This window comes from Lagopus leucura, unplaced genomic scaffold (genome assembly GCF_019238085.1).
Source record: "Lagopus leucura isolate 7727_CA_CO unplaced genomic scaffold, USGS_WTPT01 Super-Scaffold_100002, whole genome shotgun sequence".
Taxonomy (NCBI): domain Eukaryota; kingdom Metazoa; phylum Chordata; class Aves; order Galliformes; family Phasianidae; genus Lagopus; species Lagopus leucura.
Window position 1 is genome coordinate 32285386 of NW_024962263.1, and position 26067 is coordinate 32311452.

Consider the following 26067-nt stretch of genomic DNA (forward strand, 5'->3'; position numbering starts at 1 on the left):
ACGCGTGCCTCCCGCAGAGCGAGGGGAAGCTGTGCGCTCGCCCTGCGCCTGCGTGCTCGGCCGTGACGCCGGGGTCTGGCTCGGCTCATGCGCGCTGCCCGACTGTCACCGCCGTCCCGAGGGGCGGGCTGCCGCGGGCGGGGAGCGGCACCGCGGTCCCGGCGCTGGTGAGCGGCTCGGTGCGAGCGGCGGTCGGAGCCCGGTGACGGAAAGCGGAGGGGGCCGATCCGGGGAGTCGCTGGGGACGGCGGGCCAAAGGGGGTGCCGAGGGCCCCTCCGGGCCGATGTGGCGCAGGGGGCCGGGGCTGAGGGAGCTCGGCGGGAGGCGGCCGCGGGCTCGTTGGGGCGGGGCTCCGGCCTCCGGGCACCTGCCGGGCTGCGGCAGCCGAGGGGAGCCGGGGCTCGCGGCGTTTCCTGCCGGCTTTGTTTTGAGGGGCTGGGGCTGCGTCCCGCTGAGCCCGCGGCCTGGCCCTGCCTGCTGTGGTTCGGCGCTGGGGCGGAGGGCGCGCGTCTGCTTGCCTGTCTGTGGGGGGTTTTCTTAAAATGCCGGGCTCACTTTTGTTGGCTCGTGGTGGCTGACAGCCTCTGCGAAGTTGGTACTGTTCCCTGAAGTTTGCTCTTCCTGTGTGAGCGGCTGGAGGTTGTGAAACGGCCCACTTATCTCAGCACGTCACTGTGTAACTGGAAGGTTGTAGCACGCTGTGCTTTCTTCCGTGAGGTGTGCTGGGTTCTGTGTGTTAAAGCTGACCTAACTCTGCTCATACTGTTGAGTCAGAGGGCGGTGAGGTGCTGGCACAGCTGCCCAGAGAAGCTGTGGTGCCCCATCCTTGGAGGCGCTCAAGGCCAGGCTGGATGGGGCCCTGGGCAGCTGAGCTGCTGGGGGGCAGCCCTGCCCACGGCACGGGGTGAGGCTGAGTGGGCTTTGAGAGCCCTTCCAACCCAATGATTCTGACAGCCCTTCCTAGTAGGAGGCATTGGGTCAGGCTATCCAGATCTTCATTCTATGGCCATTCTTTCCCATTTGGAAGGAATCAGGAATTCCAAATGCATTTCTTAGATTTCAGTGGATACCATGTTCTTCCATCTTTGGTCATTAGGATCCTTTTCTACCTTCTTTTAAATAGCTTGAGAAAGCAGGCCTGCCTGAGAGCCAGCTAATTTTATCTTTTCTGCTTTTAATGTCTAATACTCATTTACATGCATGTCTTGACTTACTTAACTGCACTTTACTGCAGACTCAGGTAAAATGTTTCATTAATTTTTCCCTGCATACCTGCACTTCTGATGGACAAATACTGTAATAAGAGGAAATAGAGCGCGGGGAGGAAATCTTCCATCAAAAATCTAAACGAAAGTGCTTTATAGTTAAGTCTTCAGGTTTAGAGCTTCCATGGTTATGTTTGTTTCCAGTGCTGATACCAAATTTAAGCTACTGCGAGGGGACTATAGATCTCACTTCCAGTGGGTTTAAATTCTTCGGTAGTTTGTGCTTTGAGCAGCCACCAGATTCCTGTATGCACCCTTTTAGTAGGCAGACCTACCCTAGGTTACGTAGTGTTTGTTTTATAAATTAATATTTGCAGTTCTTCTTTTGCTATTTTTATCATTTTTTGACACATGCTTCCATAGAGCAAGATAAATACAAAATGCAAAGCAGAGAACATTTCGGGTAATGAAACAGAGCTAAGTGAATTCAAATATGATTCTTGTGTAATTCCAGTTCCTATTTTTTGTAATGCTTTCTAATGATGCTTCCGTCAAGTTGCAGCATTTTTATTGCTGAAGTTTCCTCCCTAGTTAAGTTTGAAATTATGGAGAGCCATCAAGTGAAAGTGTGTGTTCTAAAAGCGTTATGTTTATTTTCAGTGCTGTTGAATTATGAAGGCATATTGAGGTCCCAATCAGCCATGGAGGAAACGGATCGGGAAGCGGTTGCAACAGCTGTTCAGAGGGTGGCTGGAATGCTTCAGCGTCCTGATCAGCTGGATAAAGTGGAGCAGTATCGCAGGAGGGAAGCTCGTAAGAAGGCTTCAGTGGAAGCTCGACTCAAGGTACGCAGTATGGGATGAGTAGTCTTTTTTTTTTCCTTCTACATTTTAATTCAAATAGTTTTATATCATGGGCTTGAATTTTTTTGGTCTGAGTGCAAAAGAGAAGTTTTGCATCCTGAAACTAATGCAAGCAAATGTTTTGTATCCTGAAGTTTTGTTCAAGCGTTTCAAATGTTCTTATGACCTGTAGCTTGTACAGTTTATCCACAGACAGGTTCCCTCCTGTCAGCTAGCAAATGTTGTGACAATAGAATATTGAACATGTAACAAAACTTGGTGATTGACTGAAAAAACGATCGATGCTGAACATGTGTTTAGTCTCTGACTTTGAGCTTATGGTCGATGATAGCTTAATCTCCAAATAGTGTATGGTGATGTCATTGAAGAAGAAAAGGTTTCTTGAGTCCTTGCTAAAGGACTCAAAAAATCTGAGGATTTTTGAATGTTTCTGTCCACAGCGCAGATTTGAAGATAGTCTGCATTCCTTCTTAGCATAATAGTAACAACTATGCTTACAATAACAAAAAAGAAAAAACAAACAAACAAACAAACAAACAACCATGAAGTTTAGTGTAAGCAGTTACATTCAGGGTTCCACTCTTTATAATGGATTATAGCTTCATGGAGCTCTAAGGAGACCAGGCTTCAAGGATGCCAACTGTGCAGCTTAGTGCTGAGGGCTGTCACTTGAGGGGTAAAAAAAAAACAAAACTGAAGTACTGAGCACTGTTCCCAATGGTTTTGTTTGGGTTTTATGTAAGTGATGGTCAGTCCAGTCTAAGGTGAATACGTCTTGTAGGAGGAAAAGTCTGCATGCTGTACCCCTGCTTTCCCAGCATCCCCCATTGATTGTTGAAAGGCAAACTGCACATCTGGGTGGGTGTCTGTTGTTTGGAATTTCTTTGGCTGTTTGAGTCAGTGACAAAAATTAGTTGATGGTTGCTGTTTTAACATAAGTTGCTGCAGAATTTAAATATGTACAAATTTGAATTTGTGAAACTTGGAAGATCTGCCTCAGAATAAATTGAAAAACTGAATCAGATGGACTGAATGTTAAATCATTGTATCATTTGTAAACTACAGCCAGCTTTAGAAACTTGTCTTATCTCGGTTGTTGAAGTACCACGTTGCATTTCAGTAACCTAGGTACCTCAGTTACTGTAGGGAAAATTAGCTGATGCAGCAGTTGCGTAGACAGATAGTGCATAAAAATGCCGTGCCACTGCTTGGCTGTGCTGAGTTTGACAAAAAAAAAAAAGCATTTTTGTCAGTAAAATCAGTGTATCGTAGTTTGGAGGTATATAAACAGTTGTGGCTTAAGATTGACTGCATTTTCCTGGGATGTTCCCTTTACGTTTAAAACACAGTAAATGTTGTTCATAGCTACCAGGATTTCCTCTTTGGCTTCTAGTAACAGACAAAAACAAACCCGTGACAGCTCAGGCCTTTTGACCTTGCATGTACAGCGAAAGTTATGGCCACAGCTGAGCTAAATTGTGTGTGCCTCCTTGCTTTACAGTTTGCTGAACTCAAGGACTTGAAGCAATGGAATTTTCGCTTGTGCCTGGCTTTTGGCTCGTCTTTTGAACTCTGTTATTTCCAGTTTCATTTTCTCTTGCCCGATTTCATCATAGTTGCATATTTTTAAGAAGCTAGCTACCTAAAACATGGATGTGATCTGATTTGTTTCATGAAGATATGCTTTATAATGCGTGTTAGTAATGTGTCAAGACTTTAAAACGATATTCAGGAGTAATGGCCCATTTGAAGAGTCATTATTTCAAGCACTGCCTGTCACAAGAGAGAGCTGTATCAATAATCTTGCTGTATGCCATAACAATCTAGTAGTTGCCTTGTCAATCTACTTGTTTTACGTGGACCAAACATCTAGTGTTTTGTTTTTTGTTTTGTTTTTTGTTTTGTTTTTTAATATGGCAATAGTAGGTACTGCTATCTAAGTAAAAATTTTTGGAGAAATATTGAAAATACAGTACTTACACTGCATTATGCTTAACGTGAGAGTTCGTTGTCTTTTTGTTTGAATTCAAGGCAGCAATCCAGTCACAGCTAGATGGAGTGCGGACGGGTTTAAGTCAACTGCACAATGCACTGAATGATGTAAAGGACATTCAGCAGTCTTTGATAGATGTCAATAAAGACTGGAGACAGAGCATCAATGCCATTGAAAACCTCAAGGACGTTAAGGATGCTGTAGTGCAACATAGCCAGCTGGCAGCTGCTGTAGAAAATCTCAAGAACATATTTTCAGGTAATCTGCTATTCTGTATATAATCTGTCACAGTCTTAAAGCACTTCAAAGTGGTACAAACCATGGTTATGGAATGATGTGGGAAACTTTAAACCTTGCTGGGAATGAAGAATTAAAGAGAAATCACCTAGATGTCATGTTCAGCAAAGTAATATTTCACCTCAATTTCTCTGTAAGAGCTTCCCATCTGGCTTATCTTCATTATCAGTAGCAGTCAGTAAGAAGCTTCTTGTTTGTGATTAGTAGCTGGAATCATATTTTTAGTGTAGAAATCTGAACTATGCAAGCAGCATTTACAGAAAGTTCAGATGTATGTGAAATATGCTGGGTACCTTCAGCAGGGCTTGGGTCCCAGGTGACCTTCGGAGGCAAATAAGTTTGCAAGCAAATGCAGAATGTCAAGGAGCAAGAACTCCAGTCAGAGGGTTCCTAGCGGTCTTTCTCACACAGCAGTTAAGAACCTCAGGGATGATTTGTATTTCCACTTGAAGTAACATCTAGCAAAGAACAATGAATTTTTGTATGTTCCAGTGCTAATTTGTTTCAGGGATGTTGTTTTAGTTTACCCCCATGAACGCAGTTGAGACCTGAATGCAGCCTTTTGTTTTTTAGTATCCTGAGAGGTTTTGGATGTGAAGTGTTTCCCCTGAGATTGTTACAAAGTAGAGTTGATGATAACTTTTCTCTCAGTGAACCAAATGTTTTCATTGCAAATCAAATGTCTTTCACCACACTTAATGATTGTAACTGTCTTAATGTGCTTTTTTTTATTTGATTGCCAGATTTTATCACTATCTGCTGTTCTTGTGACATTTTCTCCATTTTTCTTCTTCTTGCCACTGAATCCTAATCCTATTCTGTACTGTTCCTTTAATACTCAGTGTAGTTTTCCCATTTGTTTCCTAGTGCTCATATTGTCTTGAGTTTATCTTTGGAATTTTGATTTATTTTTTTTTTTACCTCTTTTTCTTCTTTTTTGCGTCTGTTGCAGTTCCAGAGATAGTGAGGGAGACCCAAGATCTGATTGAGCGAGGGGAACTTCTGCAAGCTCATCGAAAACTGATGGATTTGGAGTGCTCTCGTGATAACCTGATGTATGAGCAGTATCGCATGGACAGCAAAAACACACATGACATGAACCTCATCCATACGTACTTTGGGGAAATGCAGAAACTTTCTGAGGAGTTGGCCAAGCAGTTGTGGATGGTGGTTCAGAGATTTCTTGTTACAGTCCGTCGAGATCCAACCTTGCTTGTTTCTGTTGTTAGGATAATCGAAAGGGAGGAAAAAATTGACAGGCGCATGTTAGACCGGAAAAAACAAACTGGGTTCATACCTCCTGGCAGGCCAAAGAAATGGAAGGAAAATATGTTCAACATTTTGGAAAGAACTGTGAGCATACGAATTGAAGGCACTCAAGCAGATAGTAGAGGATCTGACAAAATGTGGCTCGTGCGTCACCTAGAAATCATACGTAAATATGTCCTTGATGACCTTCTGGTGGCTAAAACCCTGCTGGATCAATGCTTTCCCCCACACTATGACATTTTCAAAAGATTGCTAAGCATGTACCATCAGGCTTTGTCCACCCGCATGCAAGAGCTTGCTGCAGAGGATCTGGAAGCAAATGAGATTGTTAGCCTTCTAACTTGGGTTTTAAATACTTACAAAAGGTAAAGTCCCATTTATCTTTCTGTGAGAAAAATTGAGGATAAGCATACACAACACAGTCTGTGTACTAATAATTGCATGTCTGTTAACAGAATAGAAGATAAAGAAGATAAGGCTGTTTATTAAGAAAAAAAAAAGAAGAGGAATAATAGTAAAGGACTGTTGATTTTTGTTAATGCCTTTTACTTTCTGGAAGCTACCCCTTAAAACTTCTCCAGGTTTTCTAGTACGTGGTTTTGAGTGGCTTTGTAAGTTTGAGGCTTTAACGCAGTTCCAGAGCAGCGTGGAGCTGCTGTCAGCCTAAAACAGTGTGTTTGTGCACTGCTTGGTGATGAAACGGGGAGAGCAGAGGAGATGGAGAGCTTGTGTATGCAAAGCAAAATGTTTTTCGTTGGGCATAGCCCCAGTAAATTAGTGTGATTATTTACTGTCTATTGTTCTCCTCTGCAGAGCGTGGGACTGTTTAAGTGTTGCTTCATGACTGTTAAAAGGAAAGAATGTAGTAACTTCCTCTAGATTTTATCTGGATTTTACTGCGTGACACTTTGTTTCTTTAGAAGAATTTCTGCCCATAGGTTCTCTCCCATGATACTGTCAAACTCTTAGTGTCTTTTGAGTGCTGTGATATGTTGAAATAATGGAAGGGTTGGGTCTGTCCTCTCATTCTCCTGATAGAAACAGCTCAAATGGCAGTGTTTTATTCTTTGCTGACACATAGTTACTAAGCAACTGATTTATTTGGGAAAAAGTACTGCTAGCTTTTTGTGCTTTATGACTAACCTTGTTCTCAATAGCTGGCAGTGACTCAGAATCTGAACTGTGTATGATTTTTGCTGTCTTTGATTATTTGATCTCCCTGTTTCAACAGATAGAGCTCCTGGTAGGTTTAGAGTATAGCACCGTTCAGCAAATAGGATGGAGATATGACTGTTCCAGGGAGTTTTTATGACCTGTTTTAAGATACGTTTTGGATTACTCTTTGCTTTACTTTACTGTGTGACATTCTTCTGTTTTATTTCCCTATAGGGAACATCCAGGAGGAGCCCCTAATGCATGTTTAGTAAATGGGCTGGAAGGGTATACTTGAGATGCAGCTGATAAGATAAAGGAGCTGAGTTCATTGGCCTTCTCTTCATTATTACTAGAGGGCCAGAGGAATGAAGCAATGAAAGTAAATCTGAAATGTGGGACTCTCTCTTCCTATGGGTGCACTGTCTGGGCAGAAATCCTGCTCCCAGGTTTTTCATTTGCAGCCTTGGGCTGATGTTCTGTTGAGACAGCTCTTGGTCTAAAAACTGTCAGTGAGGAAACACCTCAGGAAAAGCTGAAGGCTGTGAGTGTCTCTAGTTCCTAGCCCAGAAGCCTGAGAGGGCAGCACAGTAATTGTGTTCTTTTAGGTTACAATAGAGCATTATATAGATGGTAATTATCTTGTGCAGAGGGTGGTGGAATCTGTGAAAGTTGAAGTATTATCTGGGAAAGTTGAAGTATTCCAGTGGGATTCTTGCAAAACTTAACCAAATCTCAGTTGCTGGACATCTCTATAGAGATCTGAATATAATAAACTGTGCTGGCCTGTATGACATCACAAAAACTTCCACAAATTCGTGAAAACTTCTGTGAAATCAGTTCAACCTTCTTTTTCCTGAATGAAAAATAAGCTCTACATTCCTATTCACTTGTATGGAAAAAAGTTTTGTCCTTTCTAATCTTCCTTTACTTTTAGTAAATGTAGTTGAACATCATAGAGGACATAGGAACGTGTATTTTGTTTATGCTCAGTACAGCTGCATTTCTAAACCAGCTGATAAGGTAGAAGCCAATAAAGAGATGCCTTGAGCATTTTTTTCCATGTAATGAATTTATAAGAAGATGGTGCGTAGCTTCTGTTTATAATTTTGAAGGATAAGAATTTAAAATACACTCTGCTGAAGTAGAAAGCGATCATTTTGTAAGCTCTTTTTAGAAGTAGATTCCATTCATAGCTCAGAATTAGTGATCTTCATGTGGATAACAGCCACTACTGTTTGAGTGGGATGCAGTTTTTACTGTGTTCGTGTATTTGCCTCTCATCATTTCGTCAATGAGAGTTTTGAAAACATACTGCAGTTATTAAACCTGCCCTAGGTTGGGATCAGGGCTCTAATCTGTTCTTTAGAAAAATCTGGGTTGTGTAAGATTCTGCTGATGCCCTTGTTCACAACATCGTTTTATTAAATGCTACTATCAAGTGTTGCTAAAACTGCTGAGAAGAGAGTCAAGCAGCATTGCTGCAGTTAGTGTCAGTGAATGGAAAGAATGGTGCTGTGTGTCTGGACGATGTCCCAGAGCTGAACACCTTTCTTACAAGATGCAGCAGAGTTGGCATCAAGCCTGCCCTGAAAGGCAGCATAGAAGTTTTCTTGTGTTAGTTTCCAGGGAATACAATTCTGGCTTAAAGTCCAACTTAATTATGAATGTTCTGTGATGGGAAACAACCCTTTCCGATGGTTAGAAGCCTCCTGGCAAGGGTTGTGTTATTGTTTCCTCTGTAACAATTGGGAAAGGAGTATTTCATAGAAAGTCTTTGAGACTGGAAGTAAGGATCTGCAGTCTTTGTTCTATGGCTTCAGTTGGTGTGCCTTAAGAAAAGTTTGATGTTTCTGTGAAGTAGGGATGATGGTGGTTAATGAGATTAGAAATACTCTCTAATACAGCATAGCGCCATAGCCAGCTTCTCATTTTACCCCTGTTTGACTCTAGAACAGGTCCTGCTATTACTATTGTTGTATTCTTTATGTGAACAGCCATGGAGTGGGATTCAGCCTTGAGAGAACCTTGAGCCCCTTAATATCTTGTCTCCTTTCCTGCACCTCAGAATGACATTACAAATGCAGGGGGCTCGGTTGCACTGGGTTCTATGCCTTCACAGACAACACGTTTGTTTAGTAATTAGCAATTAGCTGTTGGATGTTTCTAGGGCTGCAGTGGTTTTTGTGATGTGGAAGCACTGCTGAGCTGACTCACTGCATATCCCCAAAGGACACCTCGAATTTGCAGAAATTTAGAAACTAAACTCTTGGAGAACTGAACTTTTTTTTTTTTCTTTCCCTCTGAGTATATTTGCATCAGTTGTTAACAAAGTGCTCTGAGGAGTGCAGTTTTGCTTTGTTTACTTATTGATTTTTAAGCTCAAAATCTTAAAGATTCTTGCTATTTTTATGCTTTGACATAGCAAGCAACTTCTGTTTAGAGGAAAAATCTCATTGTGAAGTATCAGTTTTCCATAAACCTTTTAAAAATGTTCTTGAGGGTTGCTCTAGTTTTTCTAATCCTATGCAATGAAGCAAGTACAGCCAGCAGGGCTGTTATGGTACTGGACCTGTGATGTGCCTTTTTGATTTAGATTGTAAGATGTCTTCTCTCATAGCAAGTATATTCTCTACCAATGCAAGAAGCAGTGCTAGGTTTTACTTGAGTGTACTTTAATTCTGATGGGGAAGTAAAGTAGCACAACAGAAGGTCTTTGAGTAGCTCTGCTCAAAACTTAAAAGGGTTAACACTTTGATATTTTAAAAATAAATATTTAAAATGCCTTTAACACTTTTTATGAACGTATGCTGGGCTAACTCTCCTTAGATCCTATTCTTTCATTGAGTTTTATGTCCATTCCAAAAAGTTCGTATTAGTGGCAATAAGTACGTTTACAGAGAATGTAAAAATTCCGTGGTGATCAGACCACAAAAGCTGTGTAGTTTTTAACTTTCATCTCATTTTCCTTTGCTTATCTGAAATATTGTGGCATGTTTTGTTTTGTTTTTAAACTCAGTGCAGAGATGATGGGGAATTCAGAGCTGTCTCCTGAAGTGGATGCAAATTCTCTGAATCTTCTGCTTTCACAAAATGTGGTAGATGAGCTTCTCAGCAAGTACATGTCAACGCTCACTGTAAGTAGTAATAATTCAAAGATTCCTTCATATGAGTGCATGGCCACATGTGCCTTAGTACTCAAAGTGCTGTACTTCCATCGGAGGAAAATGCAGTGACAAACGTGAACTCAGTGCCTTTACTTGTATAAATCTTCACATATATTTGATACTGATGTGATCTTTTCAAGGTAATCAGGATGCTCAAGGGATGTATTTGCCAGTCTTTTTCATGTAATGCTTGTCAGCTGCCTAAGCAGAGCATTCCCTTTTATGCATGCCTTTTCAAGTGCATTTAAAATACAAAAACGCCACATCTTGCTTGCAACAGGTGACACTTCATCTTTTTTTAAACTACAAGTCATCAAAAATCAGTCTGCTACATGGCAGAGGAATCAGTATGTGGTTGTCAGGCTTTTAAATGATTTTTTTCTTTAAAGATTCAATGTTGTTTGCCTCTCAGACTGGCTGTTGGGGTATGTGAAACTTTGGACTGGGTGTTCTTGTATTGTTCAGTTGAATTCCTAAGTCTGGGAGCTCTGCCAAGCAGAGGAGAGAGATCTTTAGCTGTTTTCATTTGTTGGATACTAAAACATGCCTAGCAACCACAACCAGTTGGACTTGATGCCCATCTCATCTTGTTATTTGTTACTGCACTTCTCTATGACTGCTATTCCAAATATTGCAATATTTTATTTTGTTTTATTGTGGTGCTGGATTAAACAATCTCTGCTTTCTCTTGGTTGCTTTATTTGATGTAGTCTAACATCATTGGCTGGCTAAGGAAAGCACTGGAGACAGATAAAAAAGACTGGGTAAAAGAAACTGAGCCAGAAGCAGATCAAGATGGGTACTACCAGACTACGCTCCCAGCTATTGTTTTTCAGGTATAAGAAAAGTTGTTTATTCTAGAAAAAAAAAATGCAGAGGAGTTTTCAGTTGGTTGGTTATTTATTTATTTTTTAATAAAATTGGTGCCAGTGACTGTTCTTTTACTTCCCATTGAGGTAGGCCTGCCTTTACAACTAAACTTTTTCCCTTAATGTAGATGTTTGAGCAGAATCTTCAGGTAGCTGCTCAGATAAGTGAAGATTTGAAAACAAAGGTACTCCTTCTATGCCTTCAACAAATGAATTCGTTTCTAACCAGGTAAAACAAATTTTAAAGTATAGATACTTTATCTTGCCTCCAGTTGTCTTCAGTGCTTGGTTTTCCTGTGGATATTTCTTTATTTCTTTGTCTCCTTGTGCCAACCAAGCTTTTCTTTCATTTTCTTTTCTTCCTTCCTTCACCAGAGAAGTTCTGTGTTGGTGAGTGGCTGTACGAGTTCCTCTTTGGCTCTGGTATTTGGAGTCAGTTCCTCTTTCTTTGGTATTTCAAACTGGTAATCCTTTCTCATGACAAAGAGAGAAACAGAGAGACGAAACATCATATGAGCAACAAGCCCTTGAAAATACTGTTGTAGATAAATGTCAAGTCCTTATGGAGCATTTCATTCTACGGTGTGTAGTTATTCCAGATTTTGAGTCTGGTTACTGTTGTTGTTTGTGTGTGTTACAGATACAAAGATGAAGCACAGTTTTACAAAGAAGAACATCTTAAAAATCGCCAGTATCCTCAATGCTATGTTCAGTACATGATTGCAGTCATCAACAACTGTCAAACTTTTAAGTAAGTCTGTATTTTCTTGCTGGATTTAATTTGTAATACTGCACGTTCCCAGGACTTTCTTGCATTTTTATATACAAAGAGGGTTTTAGGTGAGATAGTTTAGCTGACTAAAGAAAGCCAACAGGTTTAAATGTATTTAACATTTTAGGAAGCAAGCCTTGTTACTCCTGTTGGCAAACCAAATCAGATTCACGTGAAAAGCCACTTTCCTTTCAGAATTGCAATTGTCTGTTTCAATTGGTCTGGGACCAGTTATCTTTTCTTACATTTGTTCTCTCAAAGTCCACCTTCAAGCACTGTGAGCAAGGTGGATGAAACGGAGGACATTAATGGTATAGTTGACTTTATTCAGAATATTAAAGCAGGAGAAAGAAATCCTCATTGCTCGTGTTTCAGAACAAGAGAAGTCCTTCATATGTGTCAGAGTTCAGCAATCCAGTCTCTCCTTCATCTCTTTCTGCTGCCATTCTCCCATCTACAAATGAGCAGTAGTTCTTATTTTTTTTAAGGAACATACAAGTAAGTTACTGTGCTCACTGGAAAGTCATGCTGAGGAGTCACTTAAGGCTTCCAAAGCAAGCAGAAAACATTGTTTCATGTTGCAAAAGTAAGACTGGTATGTCTGTTTCTGTTCATGCATTTGGAAAATTTAGTAGCAATGCATCTTCTTCAGTGGATGATGAAAGGCCTTGTTATTTGTCACAGAGAATCTATTATCAGTCTGAAAAGAAAATACTTGAAAGTTGAAATGGAAGAGACATTATCAAGCAGTCATGCAAGCATGGATGTGATTTTAGACATCATTGCCAAAGAAGGATGCTCTAGCCTGCTAGATGAAGTCTTCATGGATTTAGAGGTTGGAACTTTTTTCCTCAAAAAAAAACAAAACAAAACAAAACCACAAAAAGCATTATTTCCTAGGAAAAGTAATTCAGGAATGATCTAGGTATGAAATGTCCTGATTGCTGTACATGTGCTGGCAAAATGCAAGGGAACTTCATTGGTACAGTTTGAGTGTCAGAGACTGAAAGAATTTTTGATTGTATTTCACGGGATTGTTTCAGGCAGCTGCTTTGTAATAGTGAACGTACGTATGTTTTAGTAGAGTATACACAGACAAATAGTTGCACAGCTGCATTGTAACAATTATTTGCTACTGATAATAAGCTGCTATCTTTGTACAGGTGCCACAAGGAAAACCATTAAGATTGTTGATTGCCAGTAAAGATTGTCAGTTTCTGACTGATAAATTCAGTTCAGGAATTCTGGCTTCTGATAGAATCCGCCTAAAAAAGGGAAAGGGGGAAAAAAAAAGGGGCTATGTATAGTTTAAGAGAAATTGGAAATGTGGGCAGGAAGGTGGAGAAATGAGAGAGATGTGGAAGGAAGAAAGGTGTTCTGAGTATTTTGGTTGTGAATGACATTTTGAAGTGATTTGCAGTAAGATGTGGGAGCACTGTTATTCTAAACCTGGAGCTCTTCAGCAAGACCTTTATTTTGTTAACTGTGTTAGTTTGTTATGGAGAGGCACTCAGCCCACTCAAATGAGCATTCTTTGAAATTATTTAACTTGAAGCTCCATTAGCATTTGTACAATGCTTTGATATGTAGGTTATTTTCACTGGGAAGAGGAAACAAGATAGCAGGCCTGTGTGGGTGTTGAGAATACTGGAATTGCATGTTACAGAGTTCTGGGAAAGGCATAAAGCACCTAGGCCCCCAGTTTGGTATGGACACAATGATGTTGTGGCACCAGGAATAGCCAGTAGCAGCTCAAGGGTACAAGCACCACATTTCATTCTTGCAACAGCTTAAAGGTGCATTGTGTTAAACTGGAATTGTCCTCCTAAGGCACCTTTATTCTTGGACCTTAATTTTTTTTATTCAGCATAGACATTTCTCTATTTAGAGAAAATCCTAAAGGATTTTGGAGTCTTGTGAAATAAATGCTTAGGTTAGTGCAGTTGGTTTACATTCACAACTGGTGTGTACGTCGAGGTAGCGCTCCATGGCAGCCGCAGTTCTGACAACTGCTCACATCATTTTTCTGTGTTAACTGTTTGTTCTGGTTGAAGGAATGTAATTCAGAAATACGTGACACTTAAAATTGTTTCCTTATTGTTCTTAATTGCGCTAATCTGATGAAAAGTGTCAGGAACCTCATCTCATCAATTATAATTGTTATCTTCTCAGCCCCATCTGAATGAGCTGATGACAAAGAAGTGGTTGTTGGGGTCTAATGCTGTGGGAACTATTTGTGTCACTGTAGAGGATTATTTTAATGACTTTGCAAAAATAAAAAAGCCTTATAAAAAGGTAGGTGCAAAATATTCTATGGTACCTTGCTAATATACTCTGAATGTCCTTTTAGTTGGGTTTTTATGGATGCTATATGGAATGTAAAATTGGGACACAGACGTTGAAATTCTGAATTGATTCATGACTGGAAATTAAACTGTAATCGTATTGCGTTAGTCTGAATTGAGCATTTCTCATCTATTTTGTTCACAGCCATCTGATGTTTTCAGAGATTAGACTTGCAGGACTGAATACAGAAAATATATTGTAATATTACTAAATTGTATTCTTAGCAGCTTGAATTTTTCTACCTCACATTCGAAGTTTATAGATAGATATGTGATTAGATTTGTTTGCCTGCAGTTATTTTTTCCTTGCACACTTAATGTATTGTTTTAATATGTATATTAAGATGGGAAGGCATTGTTAAGTTGGCAACATGAGATTGACCAAATGCATAATATATGTTAAAAATGACATAGCAGTATGTAGGTGATCTTAATATATTTTTCCCATGGTCTGTCAAAGGTTTCTTTTTTTCCTTTAGCCTTGAATTTTTAGTTTTATTCTTCTTAGTTTTGTCCTTTACTGAATTGAAGTAAATTTGAGTGTATTTAAGATAGCGTGTCTTAAAATTACTCCCAGCACTCTAGGAAATACTTGAAGCTAGCAAGATCAGGATTTGCATGAGGCCTTTGAAGAAATTCTTGGGAGAGTTTGTAAGATACAGAATCATACGGTTATTCTTTCTTACCTGAGCTCCTATGGAGATTGAAGGGACTGCTTAAAATTTCTCTGACCTTTTTATGTGATCATCTTCAGGATCTAGAGATACTGGAGGCCTTGAAGTACGTGAATTATAAGAATTTTCAGTCCAGAAAAAGTACACAAAAGAAGTTAGGTGATCACAGAATTAGTCTGTATCCATGGAACAGTTTTCCAGGACTGATTTGTTACTGTGAGGTAATTGTGCTTGACACGAGCTTCTTCAGTCATCGATACCAATCTCAGAGATCACGTGTGTTTCATCATGTGGTGTTTATTGCCACCTTAGGGAAAAAAAAAAGTCAAACACGACTTTTGGCATTCGTTATACCTGCTATTTGATTGCGGCCCAGCACAAGTTTCCTAGACTGCACATCTGATGTTCCAGCATCGGTAGGACACGCTTGTCTTTCCCTGGAGTTAAAACATTTTTGATTAACTCAGTTCTGAAAGGTCAGGTTTTAAAAGCCGTGTGAACAGAGCAGGTTTTCACTTCTGTTAGCATCATGGAAATCTGAAGCCATTCCAAGTATGTTATATTAGTGAAAGCCGTATCCTGGTGATAGAGCACAAAAACGTGTTTCAGAGCCTGATTGTTGCTCTGAATGGGGACTTTGGCAGTTATCGCTGGCATAAGCCACCACTTCTTTCTTTCAGACGATGACTATGGAGGCCCATCGAAGGGTGGTTGTGGAGTACATCAGGGCGATCATGTTAAAACGTATCTCTTTCAAGAATGCAGAAGAGAGAAAAGAGGGCGCAGAAAAAATGATCAAAGAAGCCGAACAGTTCAGATTTCTGTTTAGGAAGCTTGCATCTGTGAGTATCTGTTTCAGTAACGATGTTAACTTGGTAATTTATAACAATTTTGAATTAAAACACATTGCTATGTGCTAATTGTTTGAATTAAAACACATAGTCAGTAACAAGAATGCCATGTGGGGGCATGGACAGAGTTCATGAACAAACACAAGCCCAATGCTAAAGCAGTATCTGAAGGGCCTCGCAGTGGCACATTTTTACATAAACTTTAAGGGCAGACCTGGCTTTCACTTCAGTTGTTCGTAATGTTTGTGTTGCGGATTAGCAACAGTTATAGACCAGAATACAGAGTTGTGTGGATAAATACAACATGTTTGTCAGGTGTGGCTTTCTTTATGATACTCTGGAGATAATGACTGCAGATGAGGAGGAATAGGGAAATGCAGAAAAGAGGCTTAATGTGACAATTTGCAAACATTTTTGTCTTAATGGCTAAAGTTTCCACTCTTCAGGGAATTTGACAGCATTCTCAGACAAAATAAGAATAATACTAATTAAATAATTGTGTATAATTGTGATATTGGGGGGGGGGGTTGCTTTCTTTAGTCATTTTTAAATTATTGTTGTTTTTTTTGTTTTGTTTTGTTTTGTTTTTTTTAATTATTATTTTCCAGGGATCTGGAGAGGACACTGAAGGACTTTGTGATATCATTGAAGCCATTGCAGAGGTTATCAAACTAACTGACCCTTCCCTGCTCTATCTGGAAGTTTCAACTTTAGTCAGTAAATACCCAGATATCAGGTAATTCTCTTTGCCTTCAAACTCAAAATAGATAATATCCTAGTTTGTTTGTAACAATGGGATAATTTTAAAACAATGCGTAATGTGTTCATATTAATCATATTTTGAAATGTGGCTGCTTTTTTTTAATAATGCTAATAGCAAATGTACATGTTTTGGACTAGCAGGTATATGCGTTTAAGTATTGGTATGGCAAAGAAACAATGAGACTATTCCCATTGTGTTTTGGGAGAGTGAAATGCATCCTAGATTCCTGAGCGTCGCCAGAAAATAGTGCCTTATAGATAGCTGAAAAAGCCAGTTCTTTGTGACCAGAGGTCTGATTAAGAATTAGAGGTCCACGCTGAAAGTGCGTGAAAGGATGATCTGGGCTATTTCTAGCACAATGTTACTTCTGCAAGAACCAATGCCAGCCTTACCTTTTTTCTTTGGCAGGGATGACCACATTGCAGCTTTGCTGACGGTGAGAGGAGATGCCAGCAGAGATATGAAGCAGACTATCATTGAGACTTTGGATCAAGGGCCGAGCCAACCCAATCCAAATTACGTGCCAATTTTTAAAGAAATTACAGTTCCTACTCTAAACGTGGCAAAACTTCTTAAGTAATGGACAGCTCTGTTCATGTGATATTACTGGCATGGGTTGACAGGTGTGAAATAGTGAAATGTTTGAGGGCGAGTTTGGCAGTGCTGTTTCAAGTAACGTCCAGTGCACACTAGGTATGTTTCTTTCTCAAGGTTGGGATATGGGATATAATCAGACTTCTGCAGGTGGTGATACTGCTCTCAGCAAATACATTTCTAGTCATGAAATATGGCATTGCAAACGTATAAAGATACACTGAAAATAACACAGCTGTGGCAGTGCTGGGTGTGTATTGCTCTTCCAGAGCCCTCGTCCCATGGCACAGCATTGGGTGTACATTAACCTCCCCATTCCACTCCCACCTTATGCTTGGTGTATGTAATTACTTTGGTGTAAAATAGTTTATGGCAAAAACCTTAATTATGGAGCCAGCTTCCTGACCGGGGGGCTGTAGAGGGAATCAATAAATAGCTAAGAAGGGCGTGAGGTACAAAATGTCTTCTTTGTGGATTCCCTAAAAAGAGCACACAAAGCACCACTTGTTCAATAAAACGCTAAACCACGGCCGCGTTCTGCTGTGTGTCCTGTGTTTTGGCTGAGGAGGGAACGAGCTTTACATTTAAAAGTTAATTTTTACACAGTAGGCCGCACCGGCTTCTTGTCGCCATGGCGACGGGCGTCACGCGCCTTTCCTCGTGCTTCCCCGCGTGGGCGCGGTCTGGTGACGTCACTCCGCGCCCGCTCGGCCCGCCCCCGGAAGCGGAATAAAGCTCGCGCTGTCCGGGTTGGGGCGGCCGTTATGGCTGCGCCTCACGGAATGGGGCTTCCCGATCCCTCGTTCTTGTGGAACGTCTTCCAGAGGTGAGGCCGCGGAGGGCTCGGTGTCGCTCGCCGAGCTGGTACGGGGAGCGAGCGGGCTTTGGGAGGGGGCTGGACGCCTCTGACGGGCGCTGGGCGTCGGCCGAGTTTTGCGGCTGCGTTCCCGCGGCGGGAATCCAAGGGAGAGCTGTAAGGAGGGCTGGGGGAGGCGGGGTAGAGCGAGGGAGGTTACCTGCTGGGAATCCGGGAGTGCCGCAGTCTGTGGAGGGTGAAGAGCCTGGGGAAGCTCGTCCCTCGGGCCCGTTTTGTGGGAGATGTGTCAACGGGTCCGTCTGGGCTCCGGTAACAGGGAGGCCGGGTATGGAGTAAGCGGGCTCTGGGTGTGTTCAGACTGGGGAAGAGAAGGCTTCGGGGGGACTTTCTGCTACCTGAGAGGAGCTTATAAGCAGGGGGGAGGCTGACTTTTTACACCGGTAGGTAGTGATAGGGCAAGGGAGAATGGCTTTAAACTAAAGGAAGAGTGATTTAGATCGGATGTTAGGAGGAAATTCTTCGTTCAAAGGGCAGTGAGAGGGCGCTGGCACAGCTGCCCAGAGAAGCTGTGGTGCCCCATTCCTGCAGACACTCAAGGCCAGATTGGATGGGGCCTGAGCAGCTGGGGGGCAGCCCTGCCTACAGCACAGGGTGGGGCTGGGTGGGATTTGAGGATCCTTCCAACCCAAGCCATTCTGTGATTCAAAGAGTGCTAGGTTTGGATCAGCAGTGAGTAAGAGTTATTGCCTGGCCTAATACAGGAGTGACTCAGAGAGGTGACAGTTGTCCACCACCCTTGTGTAAAAGCACTTTATCTGAGAACTTGAAGGAAATACGTGTGGTGCTATTTCCCAATTTCAGCTGGTCCAGAAGGAAGCAGGTGGATGTTCTGCCTTCTCCACCAGTAGAACCATTTTAAATAATGCAGCTAGCAAGGCTACCACTGTATGAGTGTGTTGGACAAGGGATTGGTTATAGATATGGATAAAACTGCTACAGTTTATGTAGTCCAAATAGTTTCCAAAGAGGCTTTCGACATAAATAAGCATCAAACAGCTTTAGAGAAATCTGGCAGGCATAGAATGAAAGGGAAAATCCTTTGGTGTATAAATAACTGGCTGAAGGGGAAAGCGTGTGGTTTTCTGTTGCACTGATAGATGCAGCAGTTCTGGGATCTTTGTTCAATACATTCAAGAGCATCTTAGGGGAACAGAGGGTAAATGATCAGCTGAAGCACAGGCTTCAGTTTCTAGTTACACATACTAATGTTTGGGTATTTTTAAGGCATCTGTTTCTTTTTCTACTAACAAAGCACAAATGCGCATTCCAGATGTCGTGGCGGATTCTTGCAGCAAGAGCTAAGCCTGTGAAGGCTTGGTAGGAGCACCTTGCAGTACTCAGTGCCCAAGCCGTGTCACCTTCACGGTTGGATCCTAATTGCTGTACTGTGGGTAGCTGAATTCCAGAATAGATACCTGGTGGCTGTGAGGAAGATTCGTGGAATTGTAGAATTGCTCAGGTTGGAAAAGACCTTAAAGATCATCGAGTCCAATCACAACCTGCACAAATGTGCGCAAGAACTTCTTTACAGTGAGGTGACGGAGCACTGGAACAGGCTGCCCAGGGAGGTGGTGGAGTCTCCTTCTCTGGAGATGTTCAAGACCTGCCTGGATGCCTACCTGTGCGACTTGGAGTAGGGAACCTGCTTTGGCAGGGGGGTTGGACTCGATGATCTCTGGCGGTCCCTTCCAACCCCTACAATTCTGTGATACTATCCTAACTCTAACAGCCCCCTGCTAAATCATGTTCCTGAGCACCACCTCCAAATGGTTTTTAAACACATCCAGGGATGGGGACTCAACTACCTCCTTGGGGAGTCTATTCCAGTGCTTAACAACCCTTTCTGTAAAGAAGTTTTTCCTGATATCCAACCTAAACTTATCCTGGTGCAACTTGTGGCCATTTCCCCTTGTCCTGTCACCAGTGAGAATAAACCAACCCTGCTCTTGCTGTAAGCACCTTTCAGTTATTGGAAGACAGCGATAAGGCTTCCCTCAGCCTCCTTTTCCCCAGACTGAACAGCCCCAGTTCCTTCAGTCTCTCCTCATAGGGCACATTCTCCAAGCCCTTCACAAGCCTTGTTGCCCTTCTTTGGACCTGCTCCAGCACCTCAATGTCCTTTTTGTACTGAGGTGCCAAAACTGAACACAGTACTTGAGGTGAGGCCTCACCAATGCTGAGTACAGGGGCAGGATCTGCTCTAAGCTGACTGATGGTCAAGAGCAAGATAAGCAGACTGTAGCTCTGCTAGGCTTACATGGCAAGGTTTGGTAGTGGGGCCTGGGGTGGATCTGTGAGCAGAGCCCCGTGCTGCTCATGTCAGCTCAGAGCAGCCCCAGCTGCTCCAAAAGGAGCCTCTGCTTCTGCATAGGGATCAGTGAGGCAGGACTTTGGAATGGTTGGAACGGAGAGGGGGTAAACTGTCAGGTGCAGGGGGAAAGCCCTTGTGTGAAATCCTGGATGCCTACCTGTGCGACCTACTGTAGGGAACCTGCTTTGGCAGGGGGGTTGGACTCAATGATCTCTGGAGGTCCCTTCCAACCCCTACAATTCTGTGATTCTGTGAAACAGAGGGAAGCTGCCTCCTTGAGTTACGCCCAAACTGTTCCGTTGTCAGTGTGTTTGTGTGTCATGCATTCTTATGGAGAAAACTCAGAGCTTTCTTAACTCATATCCAGAATGTCTTATCAGTGTGAGCGAAGCATTTAATTTGCAGTGGCTGTGACTGACTAAACAGTGATTATTTTTTATATTTTTTTTAAGATGAATCCTATTTGCATTTTATTTGGTAAGAATAGAAATGCTGAGGCTTGTAGCTAAATCCTTTTAATTTCAGCAACTTAAGGTATGCCACTTTTTCTCCCTTCCTCCAGGGTTGATAAAGACAGGAGTGGAGTAATCTCAGATACAGAGCTTCAGCAGGCACTATCCAATGGTAAGTAAGTCTGTAAAAGGGGAAGGAGGCCTATTGTGGACTTCATGCTACATTTCATGCCAGTCTGACTACTTGACTCATTTGTTCCTGACTTTTTGCTCCGCGCTCATCTCCACTGCACCTCTCCTTCTGAACCAGAGCAAAGGTCAGACATTTACAGCCAGCCTTTTTCCTGCACGTGAGAGCTTTTCATTCAGTACGGTGCAGGAAGTGAAGGTGGCAATTTTTTATTTTTAAATGAGGCATTTTTCTTCCCACTTTTTTTCCTAACCAAGTAGAAAGGTGTACTTCAGACCTAGCTTGAATTGTTAACTAGGGCATGCTCAAATAACTCGAGGAAGCCAAATAAAAACAGAAGACTTTTTTTCCTGTAGTCACATTTTCCTTCCTTCTGGTGATTCGGGGTGGTGGTGTTGGTTTCTTTCCAGAATATATCCTCTGTGGAGGGTTGTGCGTCACAGTCCAACATGGGCCAAAAGGACGTAATACTAAGAAAGTATTCACTGTTCTCACTGTATATTGAAGTTCAATGTGTTCTTGACAATCAGCTTTTCAACATGTCAAATTTATGCAAATAGCAGTATGTGTATCTGGGAAGGGTGGGTTATTGCATAGTAGAGTTATTTGCATAGTAAAATCCTGTGCTGCCTCGTTGCCTCTTGTTGTTTTATTTTCTCTCCTGCGCTGACATGTCCAGGTATTCGTTGTGTCAGGGGAGGAGGAGGCAGTCTGTTGCTGGCTGGCTGAACAAGCTGAAATCAGTGCAGTTCTTCAGCACTGAAGTTGCTATGGTTTCTCTGTATGGAATCTGTCTATTGAAATTTTCTACATGCAATAAGTTAACATACTCTGCTCCTTAGAACTCCGCAGTGTTTCCAACCCAGTGAAAACTGGTCCAAAGCAAGTAGCCTTTCCACATTCAGTAGCAGCTGTTCACAGAAGTCCAAAGCTCCTCTTCACATGGCTGTGCTCAGGCCTGTCTAAGCAGTAACATTTCTTGGCCTGAAAACGCTGATTTAAACAATGCTTTTAATTCAGCATGGAGAGGGGATTTATACAAAACTCAACTGTTGCACTGTGTGGCTCTGTGATGTTAAGAACCTGTGCTTTTCACTCAATGTCCTGGAGTGACCCATCTGTAGAATAGGAAATAGTCAGATTTTTAGTTTTACTGATGAGAAACGAGTGAGACTCCCGACAACCTGGGAAGAAAAAACTTATTCTTGGTTCTTCTAAGGCTTTGGTTCTCAGCTGGATTTTAGTTTGCATTTTAGGTTTGGGTTTTTTTTTGTTTGTTTTTCTTTTTTTTTGTGCAGCCTGAAAAATGTTGGGTTTCTATGCAATGTCAGTAAAGCATTGTCAGAAGTCATCAAGACCACAGTTACTTCAAAGCAGCTTTGTTAAACATCGAGGAACTGACTTGCTTAGCTCAGAATTCACTACTTATGGTTCCTGTGGGTTTTTGTTTGCTTGTTGTTCAGTTGCCTTTTTTGAATGTTGCCTGGAGGAACAAAGTAATTCTTTCTGTTTCAGGCACGTGGACTCCATTCAATCCAGCGACAGTCAGGTCAATTCTTGGTGAGTATGGCTGCGTGCTGTGCAAAGACTGTTGGTTTTTCAGCTCCAGTTTGAGAAAGCAGTTGTTGCAGACTATTTTCAGAGAAACAAATACATACAGTTATCACAGTGCTTGTACATTATGTTTTTCTATTGTAAAGTTGAATGCACATTTAAAGGTCTGATGAACCAGTCTGGTTGTGGTGTCGGTGAGCTGGTCTGCGACTGTAAAGAATCCATGGTTTTCTAAGTCTTGTTCTTTTTTCCTCAGTAGTTGTAAGATATGAACTGAAGTATTGACCCTTTTGAACTGTAAATGAATGCCCTGTGTTTAAAACTTGCTCAGCAGCAGTCAGAATTCCATCCAATGTGCAATGCAATCTCCGTGAAGGGGATGGTATCTGTAATCAATGTTCCAGTGCTTCTGGCAGTCCGTAGATGTTGTAGGCTTTTTCATGGGTCTTAAGAAAATGAGTCCTTTCTCATTTTGTCACTGGATTATCAGTCAAACCCTGAATGCTTTGAAACTGGAAATGAAAACACAGGAAAAATAAATATTCTGTAACTCACTCTGATTTTCTTGCTTTATCCTTTCCTCCTTTGGTGAATGACTTAAATATCACTTTGGTAATTCCTCACCTGTTTTCAGTACTCCCTAAAGCACTCATTTCTTTCTTAAAATACCAGCAGACCTTCCTCAAGACTTGGCAGAGCTGAGGTTCTTACATGGCTTTTTTTATTTCAGGCATGTTTGACAGAGAGAACAAAGGTGGTGTGAATTTCAATGAATTCAGTGGAGTCTGGAAGTACATCACAGATTGGCAGAATGTCTTTCGAACGTATGACAGAGACAATTCTGGAATGATTGACAAAAATGAACTAAAGCAAGCACTAACAGGTTTTGGTAATTCATTTGTAATTACAGTTTTTATGATTGGATTACGTCATCCAGTGACCTTGGTATTGTTGGGGCTCTACTGCTGGGACCCATGACTAGAAATAGAAATGAGACATGCGAAAGGCAGCAGGACGAGGGGCCTCTTACTGACACTGCCACAGTTGCAACCCTGCATTGTTGGCTTGCTTTTTAGAAGTATTTCCCTTTATGCAGGAAATGAAAGTGCACGTGCTAGTACGTGTGTGAACTGTTTTTTCCATTCTGTGAGTAAATCAATGGTCACTTTAATCCATAATGATGTTTACTATACCGTGTGTAACTGTTGTTATTGAGCATGGTTTATATTGCATGCCTTCTGTTTGTGCACCTGTGTTGTTCAGTAGACAGCAGGAAAAAACAAGTCTCACGTAACTTCTGTTTTCTGCTTCTGTTGCCCACGCCTGCTGAACAACCCAGCACTCTGTCCAGAAACACTGTAGTAATTGAATCATCCTAAAGGATTTCTCTTGTCCAAGGTTACCGGCTGTCTGATCAGTTCTACGATACCCTTATTCGGAAGTTTGACAGACAGGGAAGAGGCCAAGTTGCTTTCGATGACTTTATTCAGTGCTGTGTTGTTTTACAGGTAAGAAAGGAGATGTACTTTTAATGGCAATTGAAAAAAAACAAAGTTGTGTTCAACTTTTATGGTTCTCGCTTTATAATACTGGAACTAGAACTTGCTTATGACTAACGATCCACTTCAATAAAGTGCACGAGAGCTAGAAACATCCCCAGCTGTAGATCTTCACTCATTATCTATTTGCATCCCATATAAGTAAATCTGAAGCTGTTTTTGACCTCTTAAGTATTTTTAATGGGGTGAAAAAATGAAATACAGCCTCATTTGGTGTTCTTTTCATTAGCTATGATATACACAGTTTCTTTGGGTCTTGGATGCATTCAAGCTGGAGTGTGTTATGTCCCATGTTGCCCTCTTGAGTGTACTCCAAAAAGATGTTCCTGCAATCTAAGTTGTGAGGATTTTCTATTTCAGTCTAAGGCTCTGATTTACAAGATTTTTGACCTAACAGCTAAATTATTTGATCTTTCATCTCTGCTGTTCCTGAAGGGGCAATGGTAGTAAAAGACATTTTAAACAAAATGAAACAAAAACCAAACAGCAACAGAAAACCAACCCACCCTTTCAGTTACAGGAATGTTTATGGGGAGCAAGAAAAAAAGGAAAGAGGCTGTCCCTCTGCAGATATATTCTTCTGTTTAGAAAGAAGTCAATGAATGGTTTATGTAAGTGTCTCTAGCCTTTCTGAAATGTAGGCGAGACTCTGAGGAGAAGCTGGGAAACTGCAGCAAAGGTCAAGCTGAATTTTAGTAAGAGAATGGAAGAAGTTTTCCTTTTTTTTCTTAACACATCTAGTGTTTCCACTGTACCTTAAGCTAGCTTCTAGCACGCAATAAGAAGAGAAACAAGTCTCGAAGGTCGGACTTAGATGTTGTCTCCAGAGGTTCCTTCCAACCCCGCAACTCTGATTCTGTGTAATTGGGATCCTCATTATCTGCCTAAGTGCTTTGTTCTTCTTTAGCTTTATGTTTGTAGCCTTAAGTCAAATGCTGCTGCTGAAGCATGTATTGCTTTTATATTCACTTGCAAATATGAGCCAATTTTGATTTGCTATCAACTTAAATTCTAGCAAAGAGGGCTTTGCCATTGCTCATCATTCATGTGCTGTTAGTGAAACCAGAGGTAGCTGTTCTGGTCTGCTGCCAGCACTGCCTGTCCTCTGGGGGATTGTTCAGAGACAGCTGAGATATTAGTGATGCATTGAGTGGACTGGGATAGATAACTAGTAATAGTACTCTTCAGCTCCTGTCTGCAGCTGACTCTCAAAGGTAGCAAGAATTTTGCTTTGTTCCCAGCTCCTGAAGAGCCAGCTATAAAAAGTGTTCTGGCTTATAAATAAAAGCTTAGATAGGCTTAGGTGTGTCCTGAGATCACAGAATCAGATCCACTGAACAGCTCAAGCATGAAACACAGCAAAGAGCTCCCTCTGTGTGCCTGACACCATGTCATGTCTACAAAAGGCACAAAGCAGCAGCATTCATACATGAAAGTGTGGCAGTCTGATCCTTCCCTGTACACAAAGATGTTTTTTCTTTCTCCACATCTTTAGAGGCTGACTGATGTATTCCGACGTTATGATACTGATCAGGATGGCTGGATTCAGGTGTCCTACGAGCAGTACCTCTGTATGGTCTTCAGCATTGTATGACATTGACATCTAAGAAGCCCCCGCTGGCATTACACAAACTGGAGTTGCCAAATCATCGTGTACTGAATAAGATAATTGCTGTATTGTAATGGATATAATTTCACATCCGTAAATTTTGTATGTACGTCATCATCGCTTTTAGAATCAATGTTTGGTTTTGTGTCTTACAACTCTAAGATCAGCCATATCATGCTTACTGTAGCACACAAAGCACAGAATCTAGACGTAACTGGTGCCCTGTCTGACTTAACTTTCTTCCACATATCCTGCATGGGGACAAAGGACACTTTAGAAATGCCGAATTAAAATAATGCTTGTTAGTTGGTAAGAGTCAAAACTCCGAAGTTGCACAACATGTTTTGCATGTGCCTTACTTTTATAAGAGTATAATGTATTAATTTTTAATACAGAACTTAAAATGAAGTAAAAATGTTAGACCAACATGTACAGTCTACATTTGTACAGTTTTTTGGAGGGTCGTGGCTGTGTTCCTGTGTTGCAGGTTGCTTTTTTTGTTTGTTTTTATAGTTCATGGTCCCTCTCAGTTAAGAGGGATGGCCTTTTCTTCTCTGCTTTCTGTCTTTACTTTCTAGCTGCTTCTTTCAGGGTATCCTTAGGCCATTTGTAAAGATAACTTCTTCACATTAATTTCCAATGCTGCATCTTCTTCAGTTAATTCCCTTCAAACTCTTAAATCCTCTGGATATACGGTTCC

At 41.5% G+C, this 26067-nt stretch overlaps 2 protein-coding genes across 4 annotated transcripts; both read left to right on the forward strand.

Annotated features, from left to right (window-relative positions):
• Positions 1 to 95: 95 nt before the first annotated feature.
• Positions 96 to 17344, forward strand: EXOC3 (exocyst complex component 3). Of its 2 annotated transcripts, none has more exons than XM_042869859.1 (13): positions 96 to 167; positions 1867 to 2051; positions 4101 to 4320; positions 5312 to 5993; positions 9800 to 9917; positions 10658 to 10783; positions 10945 to 11045; positions 11457 to 11567; positions 12273 to 12423; positions 13761 to 13883; positions 15288 to 15449; positions 16067 to 16194; positions 16630 to 17344. In XM_042869859.1, exons 2-13 carry the CDS (start codon positions 1908 to 1910, stop codon positions 16799 to 16801), a joined length of 2238 nt encoding a protein of 745 aa, XP_042725793.1. In that variant the 5' UTR covers positions 96 to 167; positions 1867 to 1907; the 3' UTR covers positions 16802 to 17344. The 2 variants fall into 2 exon arrangements, with proteins under 2 accessions (XP_042725793.1, XP_042725794.1); XM_042869860.1 differs by having other exon boundaries at positions 123 to 179.
• Positions 17345 to 17527: 183 nt separating this feature from the next.
• Positions 17528 to 25796, forward strand: PDCD6 (programmed cell death 6). 2 transcript variants are annotated; one of them, XM_042868829.1, is made up of 6 exons: positions 17528 to 17641; positions 20566 to 20627; positions 22161 to 22205; positions 22930 to 23088; positions 23598 to 23707; positions 25254 to 25796. In XM_042868829.1, exons 1-6 carry the CDS (start codon positions 17580 to 17582, stop codon positions 25350 to 25352), a joined length of 537 nt encoding a protein of 178 aa, XP_042724763.1. In that variant the 5' UTR covers positions 17528 to 17579; the 3' UTR covers positions 25353 to 25796. The 2 variants fall into 2 exon arrangements, with proteins under 2 accessions (XP_042724763.1, XP_042724764.1); XM_042868830.1 differs by having other exon boundaries at positions 22930 to 23082.
• The last annotated feature ends 271 nt before the right edge of the window (positions 25797 to 26067 follow it).

What these genes read in the sequence shown, in the direction of transcription:
- PDCD6 (XM_042868829.1), top strand. Translation starts at nt 17,580, where the DNA reads ATGGCTGCGCCTCACGGAATGGGGCTTCCCGATCCCTCGTTCTTGTGG. An exon ending in TCAGCAGGCACTATCCAATG is followed by an intron (nt 20,628 to 22,160) that starts GTAAGTAAGTCT and finishes TTTCTGTTTCAG; the next exon opens with GCACGTGGACTCCATTCAAT. An exon ending in GCAAGCACTAACAGGTTTTG is followed by an intron (nt 23,089 to 23,597) that starts GTAATTCATTTG and finishes CTCTTGTCCAAG; the next exon opens with GTTACCGGCTGTCTGATCAG.
- EXOC3 (XM_042869859.1), top strand. Translation starts at nt 1,908, where the DNA reads ATGGAGGAAACGGATCGGGAAGCGGTTGCAACAGCTGTTCAGAGGGTG. An exon ending in ATGAATTCGTTTCTAACCAG is followed by an intron (nt 11,046 to 11,456) that starts GTAAAACAAATT and finishes TGTGTGTTACAG; the next exon opens with ATACAAAGATGAAGCACAGT. An exon ending in AGTAAATACCCAGATATCAG is followed by an intron (nt 16,195 to 16,629) that starts GTAATTCTCTTT and finishes TTTCTTTGGCAG; the next exon opens with GGATGACCACATTGCAGCTT.